This window comes from Bombus huntii, chromosome 12, assembly GCF_024542735.1.
Source record: "Bombus huntii isolate Logan2020A chromosome 12, iyBomHunt1.1, whole genome shotgun sequence".
NCBI lineage: Eukaryota > Metazoa > Arthropoda > Insecta > Hymenoptera > Apidae > Bombus > Bombus huntii.
The window spans coordinates 467,253-489,040 of NC_066249.1; the positions used below are offsets into that span (position 1 = coordinate 467,253).

General features: G+C 41.7%; 1 protein-coding gene across 1 annotated transcript; it reads left to right on the plus strand.

The window, feature by feature from the left end:
* On the plus strand, positions 1-21,519 carry LOC126871970 (regulator of G-protein signaling 17). The gene is made up of 5 exons (XM_050631389.1): positions 1-3,596; positions 9,378-9,670; positions 10,865-10,873; positions 13,171-13,546; positions 15,861-21,519. The coding sequence occupies exons 1-5, from the start codon at positions 3,588-3,590 to the stop codon at positions 16,098-16,100; spliced, it is 927 nt and encodes a 308-aa protein (XP_050487346.1). The 5' UTR covers positions 1-3,587; the 3' UTR covers positions 16,101-21,519.
* The last annotated feature ends 269 nt before the right edge of the window (positions 21,520-21,788 follow it).

Genomic DNA, 21,788 nt, shown 5'->3' on the forward strand with positions numbered 1-21,788 from the left:
TGAATAAAGGCTTGTATTATGGAAATTACATTCCCTCGTGAAAAGGATCCCTTACATTACGTATTATATTATATCACGTATCTTTTATTTCTTCAGTATAAATTTCATACATTAATCGTCTCTCGCCGTACTTTTCCCCATTCGCCAAAAGTCAACGTGGAACCGTCCAAACTCGTAAAATTCGCCGGGGCTCATTGACACTGTTCTCTCTTTTCAACCCTCCCCAACCCTCTTTCTAGCCGAGAAAGCTAAAAGGACTCACGTAATGCGATCGACGGAGAGAAAAGGAAAAAAGAAAGGCGTCCATCAGTAGGTCGTTCGCACGCAGGATCGCGAGCATGAACCCGACGTCCGGGCTGCGTCGGCGTCGGCGTCGGCGTTTTACGGTGTAGCGATGGCGCGGCGGCTAGGATGGTGTCGCGACGCCTCGCGTCAGCGTCGCTGAGACCATCGACGACGGAGGCAACAGTGGTGGCCAACGCATCGCGTCAGCGCGGTATCCGCCATATTGGCCGCGAAGAACCTGTTTAAACTACGCGAGGAAGAGAGAGATAGAGGGAGAGGGGGAGAGAAAGAGAGAGAGAGAGAGAGAGAGAGAGAAAGGCTGCTCTCTTACGAACATTCGTCCGAGATCCGGCCGTGGGGGTGAGAAACGAGGGCGTGTAGCACATAGAAGAGCGTGTGTGTGCTAACGCGATTCTAAGTGTGTGCGCGACAAGGGAAACGAAGAAGGTGGTCGGTGGTGGTGGAGGAAGAGGGCAATCGCGTCGTGGGACACGCCGAAATACGCCTCGAACGTTTTCCACCACGCCACACGGTGAAACGGGGTGAAAGACGGCCTGGCCCGTTGAAACATAGAGAGGGAGAAGGGAGAAGAAGAGAGAGGCTGCAAGGAAGTGTACACTCTGGTGATAGTGGCTAGGAAAGTGTCAGCGCAAAAAGTGTCCCGTGCTTCGAGCCGGATCGGTGGCTACGATCGTAGTACCACCCTTGGCCTACACCCCATCGCTCCGAACAACTCGATGACCCTGTTCCGTTTCTTTTTTATTTCCGACAAACTTGCGCTATCGATCGCCGATCGCTACTGATCGTTGAACGACGTGTAATATAGTCGATGCATAGTGCACACGTTGATAACTCCGGTCAGCCAGTGTAAAATTCTTTCCATGCGACCTTGTGTATAAACGAGAGCACGCGTTCACGGGGTTCAGTAACATCGTTCGTTCAGCAGCTACCACTCGATTCGATCGACAGAACCAACCCATCACATTCGTATTTCGTATTCGCGATCACGTACGATCGTCGATCGTCGAGAGTGTATTCGATAGGAGGGAGAGAGGATCAAATTGGAGAAAAACGTTCTGGGTAGTTCCGGTGGAAACGACGCGGCTCGCGAGAAACTCGAGGCGGAACGTAAGCGGGTTAGCTGGTCGGTGTCCAGCGTGACAGCGCCGTGGGCTTGTCTCTCCCTCTGGTCTCGACTTCTGCCAATCAATAACCAGCGCACCAACTCGTTCACGCTCTGCTCTCTGCCTTCCTCTCCCTTCTCTCTCTCTCTCGCTCTCTCTTTCCTTCTCTTTCTCTCTCTCTCTCTCTCTCATCCTATCCGTTTCCCTCGTTACCGTTCACCGTTCAAACTTCCCTCTCTGTCTCCCCCAGCTCACTCGATACGCTTGAATGACAAACGCAAGCCCGATAGCGAGTGGAATCGAAAGGGTTTAAAAGAATTGCCCGGATGAATTGAGAGGCTCGTGTTTGCTCCGCGATGCCTTTCCGTTTCTCTCTTCCGCCCGATTCGCGCCGTTCTCCTCTGCCCCTGCGCGCTCCGATCGCGTCTCGCGTTTCTTCTCCCCTCGCTTCCACTTGCTGCTAGCTTTCGCCGCCCTTTCAGCGGCTACAAACACGAGACTCCTTATCCATCCTTTACTATCCTTCTTGATAACGATACACGGTGAGCAGAAGCAACAACAGGCTGTGCGTGTTTTGGCGCAAAAGGACGAACACGAGGACGGCAACTTGCGACGACACGAGAGCGGAGGCAACGCGTCGCGACGAAACGGAACAGCCAGAGGCGGCGGTAGCGGCGCTCTAGCTGCTGGCGGCGCCAGCGCCCTGCACGCAGCACCTTCAAACAGAGCCACGAAACCTATTTATACTCCGTCAACGTAGCGGACGACGCGACGTAGCGAGAACAGCGCCGTGTTCTGGCCGCCCACGCGAGCAACAGCCCGAACGAACCGCGCCGTGAGCTGCACGACCACGAACCTCGAGAGAAGACGACCAAGACGAGCAACAGCCAGCAGACACCAACCTACTCTCTCGTCCCCGATCTACGTGTTGCTGCTCGTTACTAAATATTCGCCATAATAGTTCGCTGCCGTCGTCATCGTATCGAATCGTCGTGCCGAACCGTGGCTGGAGGACGTATCGTAGTTAACCGGTGGAGCAATTCGGTGGAATTCGTGAAACGCTCGTCATCCATCCATCCATCCATCCATCCCGTCGTACACACTCCTGCTTTCCAACGATTCGAAATTAGAATCGTTCTACTGGTTGGCCGATAGAGATAGAGAGAAAATAGAGGTTCGTTGGTCGTCGTGGTGGTGTCGATGGACAGCGACGAAATCCTCATGGGACAGGATCAACGACAGTGGAGTCTGGCTAGCGGCGCGGCCACCGGAGCCCACCCATAGGGGACGCCATTGAGAGTCTATCTTTCCCTTGGCGTGTGATCGACCGTCGCGCATCCGCCTTCCCTTCTCGCGTCGTGTGCCGATCTGCGCGCTCTACACCACCGCGGCGGTTGCTCTCCTGTCGCCGGAGCTGCTCCGCTCGCTGGATGGGGTTGGGTGTCGTCGTGGTGTCGCCTTGCTGTTGGGTGCCGTTGAACGCGTCTCGCTGGTGATCGTGTTGCCGGCGAACGAGTGGAAGAAGAAGAAGAAGAAGAAGAGGAGAAAGAGGAAGCTCTGTTTAGGGAGCTTTTCAAGGCTGGACGAGCCAGCGGGCGGGAAATGGCCGGTGGTGTACTGTTATAATGCTTGAGGACGATCCGCTGGCTGGACCAAGGCGCGCCGATTCGTTGACCGATTGTTGTTGTTCAAACACCGACGTTGCTACCGACTTCGTTGAGATCAACGTTGATAGCATAGTCGTGGAGAACATCGTCGAGGGAGTCGGTCGCGAACAGACTACGAAGAAGAGCACAGTGACGAAGGGGCGGCTCGCGTAGCCCAAGAGCATCGTTGTGCGTGTGGTGCGTGGTGCGCGCGTATGTGTCCGTCCGTGAGTGAGTGGCACGAGTGAAAAAGGTTGAGGCGATTGTAACATACGCGACGAGGGCTGCGAAGAGCGCGTGCTGGGAGCATGCAGGGTTCGGGCGAGGCCCGAAGAGGCCTGAGTCCCGCCGGTGGACCGGGATAAGGTTTAGCGATACGATTCACGAGTACCGCACCGGAAGTGACGAAGAGGATAACGAAGTTCGGATTAAAAGGCTGCTTGGTCGCGTTCGCTCGACCAAGTGAACGTCCTTAAGCTGAGATCGCAGGGACGCGGGAAGCGAGCTGGACTCGCTTTCGGGCGCATGGAACATGATAGAGGTGAGGCGATGTGATATCGATTGAGAGATGCCCTGTCGATGGTTGAGATGCGAGCGAGAGCTTGCGTCCTGTGTGGCTCCTTTCTCTCTTTCTCTCTCTCTCTCTCTCCCTCTCTCCCTATCCCTCTCTCTCTCTCTCTCTCTCTCTCTCTCTTCCCCTATATATATACATATTTCTGCCTCTCTCTCTCTTTCTCTCTCTTTTTCTCTCTCGCTCACTATGCGTCTGCTTTCCGTTTATATTTCGTGGATATTTTATTGTTCGTTTGGTAATAGAATTTTTGATTTTCAAATAGCGATTCTCATGAGCGTTGGAAAATGGGAGAAGAGATTGAAGAATCGTTTCATAGTAGGAACAGTTAACAGCTGGAAAACGTCGAGCAGTGGCGAGGATTTAGGTTAGCTAGATTGTGTCGAGCCTGTTGATCCAACCGGGCTTTATATTCGGCCCGGATGAATAGTTGTTGCCGACACACGCGCCAAATCCAGGTTTCGCGATCCTCGCGACACGAAAAATTCGTGTGCTACTCGTTATCGGTTTATTGGACGAGGTTAGAAGAAAATTTATTTTCGAGGTTAGTTATTGCGAGTTGGAAATAATTGAAATCTAGGTCACTGGTTTGAACATCCAGGTAAAGTGCCCCTAAGAAGCTGTTATTGGAAGTAGACTGCGGTTGTTTACGCAAATTCATATTTTTATGAACACTTCTATGAACGACAGATATAATCTGTCAGATTTATAATATATAATATATAATATATAACAGATATACATATAATCTAGATATTATAGTGCGAGATCTAAAATACTATACGCATATACTATACGCATTGCCCGTATACGTATATTCCGTATATTTTTACAAATTTTACTCCTCATTAATGCATAAACATCCGCAGTCTAATAATAAATTTATGAAATACGATGAGTTTGTGGCATAATATTGATAAACAATAAATCTCAGTCGACATTTTTTAACGTAAAATTCTTCCACGATTTTCATCTATTTGGAATCTATAAATACTGACTACATATCTTTTAACACTCTACATAAAAGTCTAAATATTCACAATATCATAACTTTCGAACACAGTACCCTCGATCAACTTGTACATTCGTTTCTGGAATATCGGAAGATACGTGGAACGATGATTCGAAGGAACGAAGTCGGTTGAAATTGGTAAAATAAACTCAATGTACAATACAAACGGGTTTGACATACTTTGGTCAGGTTATGCACGTGCTTTGGAATGGAGCAATTCGTCGATGGGGTCGATCCTCTTGCACATTAGCGTCGATAACGCTTTAACGTTTCGAGTCACTGCCACTCGATGATGATACGTGCATCAACAAGTGTCTGAGCTTGTTGCACTGGTGCACGAATGCTGTACGATGTTTCGGAAAAAGCCTTTTCTCGAACAAGGTTATAATATCGTCCGGAGAATACGGTATTCAAAAATAGAAATGCAGCCTTTGGGAAAATCTTTCTTTCCTTTTTTACGCGAATGTTTCACAAATGAAAATGTTTTCGTATCTTTCGGAATATGTAAACGTTGTGCGAATGCACTTTTAGGCAACGTTCCAATAGTCGCCGGAGATCCCTCGATCATTTTGTATCCACGTTTTCCTTATCGTTTTATTGGCAAACTTTTTTCTCTTCATCTTTTCACGTTTAATTAACTTTTTCGTTATTTACGTTGCATAATCTTGATTTATTTGCATACGTTCGTTTTAAACTCGAAGAATACAACGCTAAAGATAAAAAATTACCCCTTTATTTTTAGTAACATTGAAGAATGAATAATTTTATCGCTTTATTAAATCGTATCATTACTTGCAAGCAATCGTGAAAGATACAGCTTGAATTTTGACATTCTCGAAAAAGGGATCCTCTCCAATCTTCCTTTTTTCTTCTCGTTTCTTTTTTAATGTACCACATTGTATACTGAAATAGTTCCAAAAATAGCTTTCAATATATAAACATTTTCCTCTTTACATCTCTAATCTAAGTTCTTACAAACAATATCTTCTGAAACCACTCTAAACCACCACCCTCTTTTATCGCATCGACCAATACAGCTTAACTTAAATAACATTTACAACCTATAAATAAATTTCCAATTAATTATTAAACCAAACAAAATTGTTCAACGAAATTAATATATCCTAACATCATCTAACACGTCCACTTCCCCTAAAGTATCCAATTTGAATTAAATCAATTAAATCGACTGATCCTTGCAACCATCATAACTTAATCTGAGATTAAACGAACCTTGGTTAAAATTAAATAGATAATTTTCCAATTTATAAGTACACTGCAATTTTTTCCAAGAAAATTCATCTTCTAACACTCGCTGAGTTGTGAATTCTTCCTCGGAGCGCCGTCTGACGCGCTTTTCTCGTGGTAGCTTCGATTTTCACCCCTCCACTTCCGCCTGTCCGCTCCGTCATCGGCGAAAATCGCGTTCGCGACCGCGATTCGCAATGGCAATGAACCGGCACGCGTTTTCGTCTCCAAACGCTTCGATCTTCCATCTTCGTGCACGCACACGCGCCGCACGAAGGCCTGCTGTTTATCAATCGGTGCCCACAGCCCGTATAAGCGACTCTCGAAAGCGTTATCGTGGCAAAGCTGCTCGCCAAGCGGATCATCGATATACACCGCCGCGTAAAAATAAAGCGAATAGGGAAAGAAAGAGGAAGAGAGAGCGATTGTGATCAGTGAAGAGGCGATCCACGAGATTTCGCTTTAGTAGAGGGGTTAATTCCTTCGATTCAAGATAATCGGATACCTCGAGAACTTGTTGCGATCTCGATGGTCTCTTTGGTTTTGGAAATTTTTCAAATTTCAGGTACTTCGATACTCTGCAAAGCTTGAAGATCTTTCAGAATCTTAATTGTTGAAATTTGATAAAATTCTTTTTAGAACATTACAAAGATTTTGTAAGTTTATGATACTTCGATACCTTGAGATCTTGAAGACCTTGTAGAATTCAAGTATCTTAGAATTTTTGTTAAAACATAGTCAAAGTTTTGAAAATTTTTGGCTACTTCGATCACACCTTGAGAACCTTTTGGAATCTTTGCGATGAAAACATTTTACGATCTTTTTCATGTTTGAGATTTTTTATAAGTTCTTGGGGTCTTTTTGGAATCTTTCTATGTAGTACTCTTTTAAACATTCTTTTCGGAATTTTTGGAGAAATTCTTCAAAATTTTCAAGAATTTTCGTGGCGTCCAGCGTTTCACGAATTTCACACGTTTCCTGTGAGATTTTGAATTCATCGTTTCCGTGCCCACTTCGAAGATACTAACGGATCGATAGGTGCAGCTGAGCGTGCGACAATCGTATCCAAACAAATTGGTTGGCTTTTGAAAGCTTATGTGTCAATTACCGTACGGTCAGGTTGTTTCAATTAGAGCTTAACGACTTTATCGTGTTTCCGCGTGCGAGCCGACTGTGATGTTTTTCGAGTGTTCAAATACATATGGGGCGAGAGATAGAGAGAGAAAGAAAGAGGAAGTTTTGGTACATGCCATACACTAGCCCATAGTTAACCCTTTTCCTTTTTTTTCTTTTTTAATAAAAGCTACCCCGATACGTGGGAGCGGCCTCTTTCTGGCCACGTCGATTCAATGCTTTGATATTCTAAAATAGTGAATGGAATCACGTGCGTGCTTTCTACCTTGATTAAATTCGACTCCGAAACTTTCAACCTATTCAAACCTATTGCCAAACGAACAAGAGTTTCCTTGCCTTTTCAGAGAATACACAGTCTTCTTTATTAAATAAATTTCTTCGCTTGCTAAATAAATTTCTTTACTTAAGGAAAATTCTTAATACTAACTCAGAATAATAGTTGATGCAGAATGCATTTTCTTTATTTTTGAAATATAATTATATTCTTATCGCTGGCCCCTCTAACTCAAGAACCATCGACCTAAGCGTATCGAAGTATTCTATATATAAATAATTTGATTTAAAATACGATAAGTAATATTAATTACAACCTATATATATATATATATATATATATATATATATATATATATATATATATATATATATATATAGGTATATATATAGGTATATATATATATATATATATATATATATATATATATATATATATATATATATATATATATTCTAGTTTTCTAATTTTGTCAAATTTTGCTAAATATTGAAAGAAATGTAAAATCCCACATTTTGATAGACTTGGTAGTTCTACCTACAGTTAAGGCTTTGATGTAATAAGGAAACGTTCATTAACCACTTTCCTTATTACCGACTGTAGACTGTAATTAGCACACATTTCTATAAGACGGTATATTCGTAGTAACGACATTCCTCTCTTCGTCGATTCCGCGTTTCTTAATCGGATTCCCCTAATTAAAACTCTCTGGAGGATAAATTCTTCATCGTTGATACTAACGTAGCAATCGGAATCTACAATGTGATTTCGAATCGTCGCTTTCGAGCGCACACAGAGTTCCGTGATCAATCTTCGCTCATTATTACCAATAGTCACACTGATTTAGAATCGACTCTACCTAATATCACTTAATATCCATAAGGCTGGTCTACTCGTGTCTCTTCACTCTCCTGACAAACTTCAAATTATTCCATTTCTCTACATTCTCCATTTAGATACTTCCAATTCAATTTACCATCCCTATCACTTTTTTTCCTTATCGATTCTTTCACGCAGTGTCCAAAATTTTAGAAGAAGATCACAAATATCCTCGTCTTCTATCCTTTTCTTACCATCTTTTTCTTAATAAATTTCCAACGTTCTAAATACCATTTCCGTGATCTCTAAAGAGAATTCCAAAGAACATTTTTTTCTTCAAATGCACTTATTCTACTCATAAGTTTTCCCTGTAAATCCAATTTACCGTTCCTTTCATTAATTCTGTCACGTTTCAAAGGGGTATTTCGAAACTTTTAAAGAGAAACCTAAAGAGCGTACCCCATTGCTTTTTTAATTTCCAAAATTTCAAAGAAGATTCCAAGGGATGTTCCCTTTTGTAATTTTCTCTGTCCCGTTTCTAAGCCCTCTCTTTCAATTCAATTTACTCCCTCAACTCGCCATTACTCAGCTTTCATTAATTTCGATCAGAATTTTTCTTATCACGTCTCTAAGTTCCCTTTCCAAGCCAATTCGCGTTTCCTACCGCTTTTCCTCAATTAAGTCTTGCACATTTCAAACTCTTCCCAAGAATATTGCAAAGAATATAGTATTCTTTACCACTTCTTCCCACTCTACCCCTAAGTTTTCTTTTCAATCCAATTCCTCTTTCGCCGTTTACCGTTCCTGCTTTTCTTCCATCAAGCTATTCATATTCCAAACTTGTCTTTCCTAACTTCCTCGAAGATTATATACCATTCCAATCTTCTTGATTCCACTCACACGAGTACTTGATCCAATTCATCGTTTATTCAATTCATCTCAGCCTGTAATTATAGTTTATACGCTGCCTCTCAGTTAATTCCACTAAACATTCTCGTAAATATTTCCAAAGAAAATTCTAAAAACTATACCATCGAATTTCTTCCATGCAAAATGGAATACACCGTGATGCTAATCCACCGTAAGATTGTGTTCTCGGCGAATCGGTGACAAAGAAGGTTAAGGTCGCGAAAAGGCCGAAGAGCGTCGATCGGTTGCTCCAGTGACTCGGCGTGCGCGCCTGTGTATTTTTAGCGAGATGGAGCGATGATGGGTTCCGGAGCTGGGGATAGGGCTGGCTGACCAGCGCAGATATCGTTTGCAGATGTCGAGCGGAATCGGTGCAACTGCAATGGGGATCGACGTTAGTCACGGGGCAGGGGGTGGCGAGGGTGTCGCCGGTGGGTGCCGGCTCCGCGCGCAGAGCCAAAGCCAGGCGAGCGGATCATCGGGCAACTCGCAGCAGTCCTCGCAGCAGCAGCAACAGCAGCAACAACAGCAGCAACCTTCGTCGCAGCAGCCGCAGCAGCAACAGCAACGCCAGTCATCCGGAATCATGGGCCGCTTGAAGAAGGACAACTGTTGCCTGTGCTGGTGCTGGTGTTGTAGTTGCTCGTGGTATTAATGTGCCTGTCTACATCCCGCTTTTTCTTTTCACCAATGGTTTGACAAAGTTTGTGGAAGGTCACGTAGTTTTTCTTTACAAGCCCTTATCATTTTGTCAAAATTATTATCACGGGAATGGTTGGTTAGGTACGTTTCGTTTTTGATTTTGGGCTGGTACTGGCTGATTATTTTCGTTGTTGGTTATTATTCAGCTGCCCTTTTATCGTAGTAATTTTTTTTTGTTAGTTGTCATTTAGAGTTATATAGAGCTATTAAGCTTCAATTGCCACTGTTACATAGGTAGGCGATATTGGTAATTTGAAACGAGTTATCTGATTTTATAGTAGGTTAGTTCACTTACGTTGCGTAGTTTATGCGATGAAAACTATTAGCGTCGTTTGTCTCAGAAGATACGGACTACAAATGAAAACTGGCTAATCTGAGATTAAGTAACTTAATTTAAATATAATTATAAAGTTACTTTATGATCATCTAGATTCTTATGATACTAGATGAGCGTTAAATTTAAAGAGACAAAGATTGTTCGTACGAGAAAATAGCGATTCCCGTGATTGGTAACACTGATGTCAGTTGCATTGGTCAACTGCTAATATTAGTTATATATTACACGAAGACTAGATGTTTTAACTTGTAATAATTAATTCAATGACTGTGCTTATACAGAAAGTCATTACCTTTTATTCGTACCAGCTATTCGATTCAGTTAAATACAATTCTCAACTTCAATTATTAATTCCACAACTTTCGTCCTCACGATGCTTCATGCTTAGTACATGTCACTCTTCCTGCAATGCATCCACGCTTATGTCCCGAGCATCTCATTAAAGACAATAAGCTGACCTCGACTCGTCATAAGCGTATGAAAAAGAAAGAAAGAAAAAAAACGTACTTTTACTAGAAATCTCGAGTTGAAACGCGCTCGACTTGAAAGCAACGAGTCGATCGAACGTTTTCATCCGTCCATCGCGGAAAAGAAGAGACGGTGGTAACCGACGATCGATCCTCGAAACCGTCCCGCGATAACTCGCGTATCCTGCCGCGTGACAAGCCATTATCGCCGCGTTTCGTAATATAATCGTAAGCGAAACGACGTCAGTCCATTGTCTTTAAAACGGAGCTACGACCTATTTATCGAAGAACAGCCATACCTATATACACTCTTTCTGTGTTTCATGCTGCACGCAGGCATAATTGGTAAGCAGGCCATCTGCGTTCGTTCAAATTACTTCTTCTTTTCGATCCGTAGCATCTTACTATATTTTAACGCAAACGAATGGCGCAATTCCTCTCGATTTTCACGAAAGAAATTGAAAATCCCACTTAACAAGATCAACCTCCATTCACATTGCTGAAAATATCGGAAGAGATTTTGGTATCTCGCCTAACTTTTAATCGACAAAGAGAAACTAAAAATACCATCAGCTTAATACGTTACTTAAAATTCCTACCTTGAAACGTAGAATCTAACAAAAATTAAGTCCATCAAGTTAAAATACCCTCGTGCTGAAACTTTTCATTCCACCAATATTCGTCACATCGTCTATCGATTATCTAACTTACAGCTGACAAACAGACACTGAAGATATCATAGACCCAAATAAGTTTCTGCGAATTCATCTCCTCAAACGAAGTCGATGACAAAATTTAAACCACGCTCGACACTAAAGCATCTCATTCCGCAAATACATATTCGTACCAGCATCTCTTAACGTAAGCGACAAAACGGAACCACAAATATCGCCGACTCGATAAATTCAAAATTCATATTCCAAGGGGAAAGAGATAATAAAACAGAAACCCGTCAGCTTAAAGCAAAACTTCTTATTTCACCGATATAGCAGCATCGATCGACTGGCAAACTTTTTTAGCAACCCCGAGAAAATCCACCCTAATGCCCATTGAACATCCACCAATCTCACGCTCCTCCACGCGAAACAAACAACTCGTAGCCATAGATCTGCCTCTTTATACACGAAGAAACGGAACAGAGTCTCTGTGAATATCCCCTCTCGAATAAAAAGGCATTCGTACGATAAGCAAACGGACTCGCCGCGGCGTTGGTCGAATTTTTTGGAACGGCAGACTGTTTCAGTCGGGCGATAACCGCCCCTGGGTCGATAGATTACGCGGTGGCTGGCACGGAACCCTCGCCGGATGCGTAACACGTGTCCATTCTCGACGGAAATCTGGTGGACTGGGGGAAATGTTTTTCCGACTGGATGTCTCGCGCGTCTTTCTCCATCGCTATCTGCTTGTTTATCCACGAAACTCACGGGCTCTTCCAACACGTTATCGTCGTCGACTGAAACGAAACGAGCGAGCTTCCGGAATAATGGAGCTCGTTCCGTCGCGCGGAGAAAACCGTACAAAGTCTCCTTTATTTTCGTTCGTTCCGTTTCGTCTCGGTTTGTAGTTTTTTATCTGACAAGCGTCGCGGAATCTTTACTTTTCTTTTCCACTTCCTTTGTGAATTTTCCCCTCCTTTGGCCTGGTTTTTACGGTTCCGTGGCCATCGTCGGTCGAATTGCAGTGGTTAACCGTGGATCGTTTGTTTTACGAGTTTCGAGTTTGTGAATCGGTGAAATGGGCATTTTGAGGTAATTCCTGGTGGTTTTTACGGTATCTGGTATCTTTCTCTTTACTGTTACTGAAATTACTAGTAAATGAATGTAACGAAGAAAGACACGCCTGCATGGTTCGTTCATTGTGTAAAAATTCGCGGAGGAAATTTCAGTTTTTGAAAGAAGGACCGTTGCAGTTCATGGTTTATCACTCACGCGAGTTGGATTGGGAAAAGAACTGAAAGTCGATTTTCTCCTCCTAGAAACTTTACTCGAGTAAAATAGTCCATCGACAAAGGAACGTATTACATTAGCATACAATCGCATTTAGCACCCTCGCGAAGAAGAATCTTTCAAATGGCAATAAAAAGTCGATTCTACCCTGCAAATAGCCTCGCTTGAATAAAATAATCAATCACCAAAAAGATCTATTATCGTAGAATCCACACCACATTCGCACTAAAAGAAACAACCCTCAAATCACTCCACAAACTCTTCTCCCCCAAATAACTTTACTCAGATGAAATAACCGGCCAACAAAAGGCTGTATTTGCCTTGCCGTACAATCATACTCAGCACCCTCACCGAGAAGGAAAAAAACAACCTTCGAATCACGGTATAAAATCGATTCTTCCAAACCTACCCCTATGATCACACTGATATTTGGATATTTAACCAATCTCATGTTTCTATAAACACAGAAGTAAGAGAGATAAGATCCAAGCAGAAATCAGTTCACCTACGAAATATTATATAATAAGCACTCTACCTCAGTTATTTCCTGTATCAACGTACGTCTCTTGCACTTTGAAATTTCTCATAAATGCGTAAGAATTTACCTACGATCATCCAACCCCCGAAACTTCCAAAAACTATTTCGAACGATTATCGAAATACAAACTAAAAGGAATCGTAAATCAAAATTAACAGTTTGTCGGCGTTGAGGGGAAATTCGGCAGGCGCAGGAGGCGCGATCGATCAGGGGAAGAAGAAAGGGAACTCGGGTGTGGAACACAGCGAATTGTGCGACACGGGGAACGGACTCGACGGCTTGGATGGTCTTGATGGAAACGTGGAGTGCAGCCTGGAGGAGATCAGGTCGTGGGGCTCGTCCTTCGATAAACTGATGAGGAGCGACGCGGGCCGTAAATTCTTCAGGGAGTTCCTCCTCAGCGAATACAGCGAGGAGAACATCGCGTTCTGGCTCGCTTGCGAGCAACTGAAACACGAAAGCAATTCCGAGAAGATCGAAGAGAACGCACGCTACATCTACGATCGTTACATATCCACAGTCTCGGAGAAAGAGGTTCGTGATGCTTGTATGGCTCTATTATTTAGTTTCAGGCTAGATTAACTAACTAAATTAGTAGTAAACTTTCTACGGATTTTTAGCAATTTCATTTATCAAATGATTTTTCGATTAGAATTTAGGTAGCGTATGGAACTTTGCAAATGTGTATTATAAAATTGGATCTTTGTGGAATCAAATTTTATAGCGTGATATTAGCGAAGCGAGAGCGGTAGATATTTTTTCGATAAGAAGTTTGTGAAGCCGAGCCAAGTTAACGAGTTAAGTTGGGATGAAGAATTTGATTAATTTAAGGCTTAGCTATATTAAACTATTTGATTTATTATGACGATATCCAGGCTTTGTTACCAAAGGTCTTTCATTTTTGTACCTGGACGTGAGAAGAGTATGATGGGGTTTCAAGATGGGAAATTTAATTTAATTTAAATTTCGAATAATTTTAATTTAAATTTTTATTGGAATTATTGATAATGTAAAACTTGACACAATTCAAGCTTGAAAAGTTTAGTAGATTGGAAGAAAGAATAAATACTGGTGTCTTTTCTTTAAAGGCCTACTTAAACTTCCTTTGTACTATAATAAAGTGTTTGTTTTTGGTGAAAAAATCGAGTAGGCATCTGCCGCCCTCGAATACGCTCGGTAAATACCGTAATCTGTAGAATATTGTACAAATGACCGATCGTCTGCATCGTTATCGCTTTCGTTATCGAGAGTCAAACATCGTCATTGCTTCACCTGAGAAAGCTTAGTCCAAACATCTGTAGGGACAGAAATTTCTTTAACAGATATATCTCTTGAAAGATTTCAAAATTTCTTCAACAGAAGGAAATTACAATATTGTTTTAGCAACAATTATCTTATCGTTTTGATCGTTGACAGATTCAAATAGTCTCAAACTACAATAATTAGACTTAAAGAAATTCTAAAAATCTAAGCTAACAGGTATTTATGCAAATCTAAAAATCAATACCAAAAATTAATAAAATATTGTTACAATTATGTTTACATACTCCTAGCTTGCATTTTTCTTGCATCTTTAATGTTCAGTGCAGACGAACAACGCGACATCATATTATGACGATTTCACAGCATAAACGCGGCATTATATGATCTCACAAATCACACATCGACCTTTCTAGCCAGAGATTCAAAATAGCAGTAATTTTACACATTTTTTAATCACTGAGTAAAAATTAATTTTTATTTCAAGTGAAATCAATTATCAACAAATCATTTTTAAAAAATTAAATGATTAAAAAATATTAATTCCTAATTGTTTTGATTGCGAATAACCATTATGAATGATTAAAATTGTTTTCGGCTAGCAGTAACCATCGTCGATGTCGAAAATTTAATTTTAATTATCACTAACCAATACAGATGATCGGAATTTTTTTTCGTTACTAGAAACCATTATCGATGGCTCGAATTTTATTTTGGTTACCGGTAACCATTATCGATGGCACGAATTTTTTTTTCGTTACAGCTAACCAATATCGATGACAAAAGCTTTTTCTCGTTACGTTCGATTATAGTCAATTGTTCCTAAATTACTGACAATTAATATTCATTGACAATATAAAAATACCCAATTATAAAATTTATGTATTTTATTAAATAAAAGGAAAATATAAAAATATATGAAACAATATTAATACAAGTGTTAATACAAATACTCTACTGCAATATCTTCCACCCATTTTTTGTTTCATATATTTTCATATCGTCTTTTTTCATTGTTAATGAAAATATACAAGTTTTATAATTAATATCCTCTACGTTGTCGACGAATATATACCAATTATCAGTAATAACAATCGACAGTAGCCGAATACGTGAACCAGAAAGAATTGTTGCCGTCGATAATGGTTATCGATAACCAAAATAAAATTCAGTCCATCGATAACGGCTACTGGTAACTAAAAAAAATTCCGGTCATTTATATTGGTTACTGGTAAACAAAATTAAATTTCCGTCATCGATAATGGCTATTAGTAACCAAAATAAAATTCCTATTATCGATAAAGGTTACTGGTGATCAAGAAAAATTCCGGTTATTTATATTGGTTGCTGGTACGCAAAATTAAATTTCCGTCGTCGAGAATGGTTATTCGCCACTAAAATAAAATTCTCGTAATTGATAATGATTATCAAAAAAATTTATATAATAGTAATTATTATTCGTAACCAAAATTTTCTAATTAAACACACTTTTTAGCTGTTATACCATGATTTAAAAAATTTGCCCTATAACAATTGCGACGTCTAGCTGTAGCGAACAACGCTTCTAACACACGCCTGCAATTTTCAGGTGAGTCTGGACTCGCGAGTGCGCGAAATAGTGAACCGTAACATGGTGCAGCCAACGCCGAACACCTTCGACGAGGCCCAGCTGCAGATCTACACCCTGATGCACCGGGACTCGTATCCCCGTTTCGTGAACAGCGAGATCTATCGACGGGCGGCGAGACTGAGCAGCGGAACGACGGGATCGAGCAATCAGGAACACGGCAACACAGCCAAGTCGAAGGGGAAGAGGTCCACCACGTAATCGCTCGTTCAACGACCAAAAAAAAAAAAAAAAAAGGACGATGGGGTGGCAGCGGACCAACAGCCTCCGTCTCTCAGTAGGTAGCCCCGAGGCGACATTGGGGACGCCGCGACGCTGTCAACGCTGGCCGATGACGACGGAAGCCGGAGGACATCGGCGTGAAAACAACAAGAAATAGTATCAGCTCTAAGGTGTCGCGCCTCGACGAATCTCTCTGCCCTCATCATAAAGCAAACAAAGAAAAGAAAGAAAATGAAAAAAAATAAAATAAAGTAAAATAAAATAAAATAAAATAGAATGAAATAAAAATCGGGATCTCAAGCGTGTGGAGATTTCGAAGATTTTCTCCTCTCGTCGGAGAATACAGGAGAAAGAGGAAATAAAAAGTTTTCCGAAGCGAAACTCGCGACTCGCTCTTCCACGCGATGCCACATCGGGGCCAACGTGCACGAACTTGACGATGGACTGAACTAAATAAATAAAAGTAACTAGATGAAGAGGAACGACGAGAAATTGAAAAGAAAGGAGCAAGGACTAGGATGAAAAGAGTAGAGAAAGGAAAGAGCAGCATGAAAGGATCGCGTATACGTTGCGTTGATCCATTGACTCTTTCTTCCAGGACACTATGGACACACGCTCGTTCACGCGTGACACACGAGTATAGATCGAAGAATCGAAAACACAGAGACATATACACACGCGGGTCGGTCGGGGATGACGTTCATCTTTCAAGGAAGTTCCTAATTTCCATCGTCTTTAGCGACTGATCATCGCCGATGATCTCTCTCTTTCTCCCCCCTCCTCCATACACAAACATAACCATAACCACCCCAACCCCTCGCTCGATAACGAATTAGTCGTGTTTTTCTCTGTCTCTCCCCGCTCTCGAGCTCTCTTCTTTCTTTTTTCTCTCTTCTTTTGTACCATTGTTTTTCTTCGTCCCCTCGTTTCAACCCCTCTCTCTTTCTCGCTCTATTCAGTCGAACCTCTTTCATCGTACGAGTTGGGGAAGATCTAGAGATTCGAGGAATTTCCTGCGATAGAATCGTTTGGAACTTGGGTCGCTCAGGATGATAGAGTCATTCAAAATATCAGGATCCTGCACGATAATGATATTAGCGAATTTTGATAAGTCACAATTTCTAGGTCGTAGACAAATTTTATGGTATCACGTCGAAATGATTTGTAATTTATAAAACTCTAAATGTTTTCATTGCCAAGCTTACATTTGTCAAACTGTATTCGTCAAACCTGTGAAATTGCGATTCGTAGAATTTCATTAATAATATGTACTCGGTTGTGCATGAGCATCCGATATTGTTCAATCCTACTTTTCTGTGATTAAAATTGCACAAGACAGACAATGACCCGAGTTCTCGCAGCACAGGGGGCTCTGCATGTTCCAAGAGACGCGCGAAGAAATGAAAATCGCCGAAGCAATTCCATCGCTGGAAACGATCGTCGTTAATAGAATCGATTGTTGGATACTTAGAATCCCCCAAAATATCAACGAAAGAGTAGCGAAACGACGAATATTCCGTGACGAGGCTCCCATTAAAAGAAGACACTCTTTTCTCAATGTCTTGTTGACGATGAAACGGATCTCTGTTAATAGAGGCAGAGATTATTTTCATAGAAAAAGGAGTGACATTTCGTCTGGTCTTAGGGTGCCCTCAGACGATCAATAATGTCAATATTTCAAGATTCTCAACATCATTGCGGCTTGTCAATAAATATTGATGATATCACCAATGATGACGTATCGTCAATATTTATTGCGACAAACCGTATTTTCTCGTATGTTCAATATTTATTGACGATATCTATCGATCGTCCGAAGATCTCTTTATACGTACAATGATATTGAGAGCCTTGAATATTGATAATAAATATATACATATATATACATATTGCACGTTTGATGGCATCCTTATTTGTAATCTGACAGACGAACTCAAAAATCGGTGACGTACGGTTCGTCTCGTCACAAATCGCGATTTCTGCAACGGGACCATGAACAGATCGAAGTAATTTATTAGCAAATAAATGGTAAATGGGCCTCGTTCGTGGAATACTCGTTCGATGAAAAGTATGTCGTTCGACTGTAGAATACCAGGTCAAAGAATATCAAAGAGCGTTAGCATAATTCAATTACGGAGGCGTTGTGAAGTATTTTATTACCATCGCACTAGCATCGTAGAAACGTAAGCAGGTTCGCAAATTTGTTTGTCAAATTCATGTACTCGATCTTGAATTGCTAATTCAACGAACCCTCGACACTATTCTCTGAACGTTCTTCCTCGTTTAATCGCCGTTTCTTTAAACATGCCGCGTTGCATCGGCGATTCGAGATCGACCCAGAGGCTACGCGCCTCGACAATCCGATTGCTAATTGAGATTTAATTAATTCAGCCCCTTGCATTCCGACATCCCTTCGACTTTCTCCGTCTTGCATCGATATCTTTCAGCAACAAACGAAAACTCTGTAAAGAATTTCGTTTGAAAAGAGTTAGAGAATACACAGATACCATTTTTATTATCTAATACGCATCGGAACACAGCCAAAGATCAACCAAATCAACCGATCGAATCGCATCGTGCGCAAGTAGAAAATTTCTTCTTTGGAAGGATGTAAAAGACGAAGAAGAGAGAAGAAGAAAGAAATCCTCGACGATCTTCCCTCATCGATGCCTGCCACATTGCAAACCTGGAAGCCGTTTCACTTCTATTTTCGCGTGGATCGTTCATCAAGATGGCCTCCATCCGAATGAACGAAGCAGCTCGTCGTCCCCGAACAGCGTACACCAAGTTACTGCCAGCGAGACGCACCGTGGATCGAACACGCCTCACGTGGATGACCAAGAAAGAAAAAAAACGAAGAGTAAAAATGATGCACGATCTAGTCAGAATCGCTCGAAGACGATGGCGTGGATGAAAGAAAAAGGCCTAAGCGAGAAAGTTTTCAACTTGGACCGCGAGTTCGAACTGACATTTGGAATATCGTTCGTTATACTATCGATGCGGCGGCGAGAACACAGTATCACGTCGCGTGACGTTTCTTCGTCTCCTATTGTTGCACAAAGTTATCGTTCTTGTTAATATAATTTCGTTACTTTATCGATGAGGGAATGTAACGGATACCTTTCGTTTTTCATTTTCTTTTTTTTTTTTTTACAAAGATGGAACGATCGAAGAAGTTGGAACGCGACGCGATATCTTCGATTCTCGCGCGAGACGTTCAAGCTCGCTCGGATACTGTTCGACGCTGTGTAAACGACCGAAAAATTTTTTTTACACCCGCGATTCATTATCGAAGGTACTTAATCGATGTTTAAGGGTTGTTACTTTACGCGGTCGAACGTTCGACAAGTTGATCTCACCATGATGGATCTCACAGCAGCGCGCTCGAAAGGAGGAAAAGATAAGAGTAAAATAAAGAAAACGAGGAATGAGTGTGGAACTGCGAAAGCGGAAACGAACCGAATTTAAGCGTGTCTTGGACGAGACACGCGCTCCAACACATGCACATGAACAGACACGTGACCAGGGTTCCATATCGCTCTTGTGAACCTCACAATTTTACCCATCCAACGACCACGAGTAAAAGTAAAACCGATGGACACCTGAACTGGAGTCACGTTCCTCTGTGTTCGCGCTGTTTCATCCCTGACCTTGCAAACCAAAAGAAACAACAACAAAACGTAAGCATTAAAAAAAAGCGAAAAAAGTAAAAAAACGATTAAAAATCTGAGTCTACAGTTCTTTATATCGACACTTTCATTTGATACTACCATTTTCTTCTTGTTCCACAAATTTTCTATAATCTTTACTTCCCCGTGATAATGACGTAGGGTTGACATACGCCCCTGGTCACGTGGCTGCGCCAAGAATAAAAAAAGGAAAAAAAAAAGAAAAAGAGAAAAATCGCTCGCTCGAAGCTCGTCGATCAGCGACGCTTAGGGGAAAGACGCGCGAAATCGTCGCGAGCCGATTGCACGGGAAAACAAGCAGAGAAAAAAAAAGCAAAGAGTGAAAAATACTAAAAAAGTTCGCACAGTCAGTCACAGCGGTTGGCTACTGCCCTGTAGATAATATTCTAGATAGTAAACACGATGGCGGAGGAAGGAGGATAAAACTAATTATACATGCGAATATATGAATATACATAATATATATATATGAATATAAAAGGAATCTAAAACAAGAATATATATATATATATTATAAATATATATGAAATCTCACCTACACATAAACAAACACACGCGCGCGCGCGCGCGCACACACACACACACACACTCATGTGCTACATATGTTCGGCATTATAAATATGGTGGCAGGGTGCGAATCGCGCGCACGAGGGGGAGAGAAAGGGCGGGAGAGAGTGGGAGGGAGTGAGCGTAAAGGTGAGAAAGAGAGACAAATATCGGACGATTTTTTCATTCTTCCGTATTCCATTTCCATGCGAGAAGACATCATTCGCGATCGAGCATTTCACAGGCAGAAGCTGACGCTTTACAACCCCCGTCTCGTTGTTTTCCACCCTCCAACTGATCGATCAAATAACGACGAAACGGTTCACCCTTTCTCCTCCCATCAACCACTGTCGTTTCACGTGTGATCTCATTTAAACACATCTCTAAAACGAGAACAAACGTAAGCTTCGTTCATTCTCGAAGAAGAGAACGATTATGGTGGACAGAAACTGATTTTTATATACGACCACATCCAATCATTTCCTCCTCGCCCCTGTTCAGTCGTGAAACAATATTGACGTATACACGAGGTATATGACGATGAAATATGAAGGAAAAGGCGACTTCTACCGGAAGCAACGAGACACGAAGCGATTCTTCGCGAAAGCATTTCCCCTTGGAAACGGGGATGGAAAAGAATGACGCGGGGGTTGATGTGCGTGAAGACGGGGCAAGAAACGAGAAACGTCGGTGGAAAAAGAAGTGAATGAAGAAGAAGCCGGTGAAATTGGTCGAGCGTCATCTTCTCTAATAAACGCACAATTTTTCTGAACCTTCGATCCCCTGCTTCTTTCTTCCGGTAGCCCTTTTATAACATAATAAAAAAGAAAAAAGAAGAGGAAAAAGAAGAAGAAAATCGTCGTTCGATTTCGATTACGCGATTCCTTTTGTATATCACTTTGAACGACAATATTTGTACAGCACCGGAGGACGCCCATCGCGGAACCTTTTCGTTACCGCACACGATCGTTCATTTTGTGTCGATTCCTTTAAGAATCGTGGAACACCTCTAAGTTTTTTACCCCGAACGTTTTCGCGACTGGACATACGACGGAGTTCTCCTCCCTGCTTTTTTTAGCTCGTCACAACCGGCGGAACTACGGACAATAGGCAATAAGAGAGGGATGGAAATGTGAGGGTTAATAAACTGGTGAAACATTGAACGTTGCCTGGTCTTCGAGTGTTCAATTATATACATATATTTACGAATTCGTCTGATTATGAATTTTAAGGGGCTGATCTCAATTAGCGAGGATCGATGAGCCTGAGCAAATTCTCGAATCTCGAAGGTAATTCGTCGAGAATTTTTATATTCTAACTTCTTTTTTAGTTAGCTCATCTTTCGTAAATTTCTTTTTGATCGATTTGAAATTGGTAATTTAAGTTTCAATTTAAAGTTAATGTAAGTTTCAATTTGAAGTGAAGAACGATC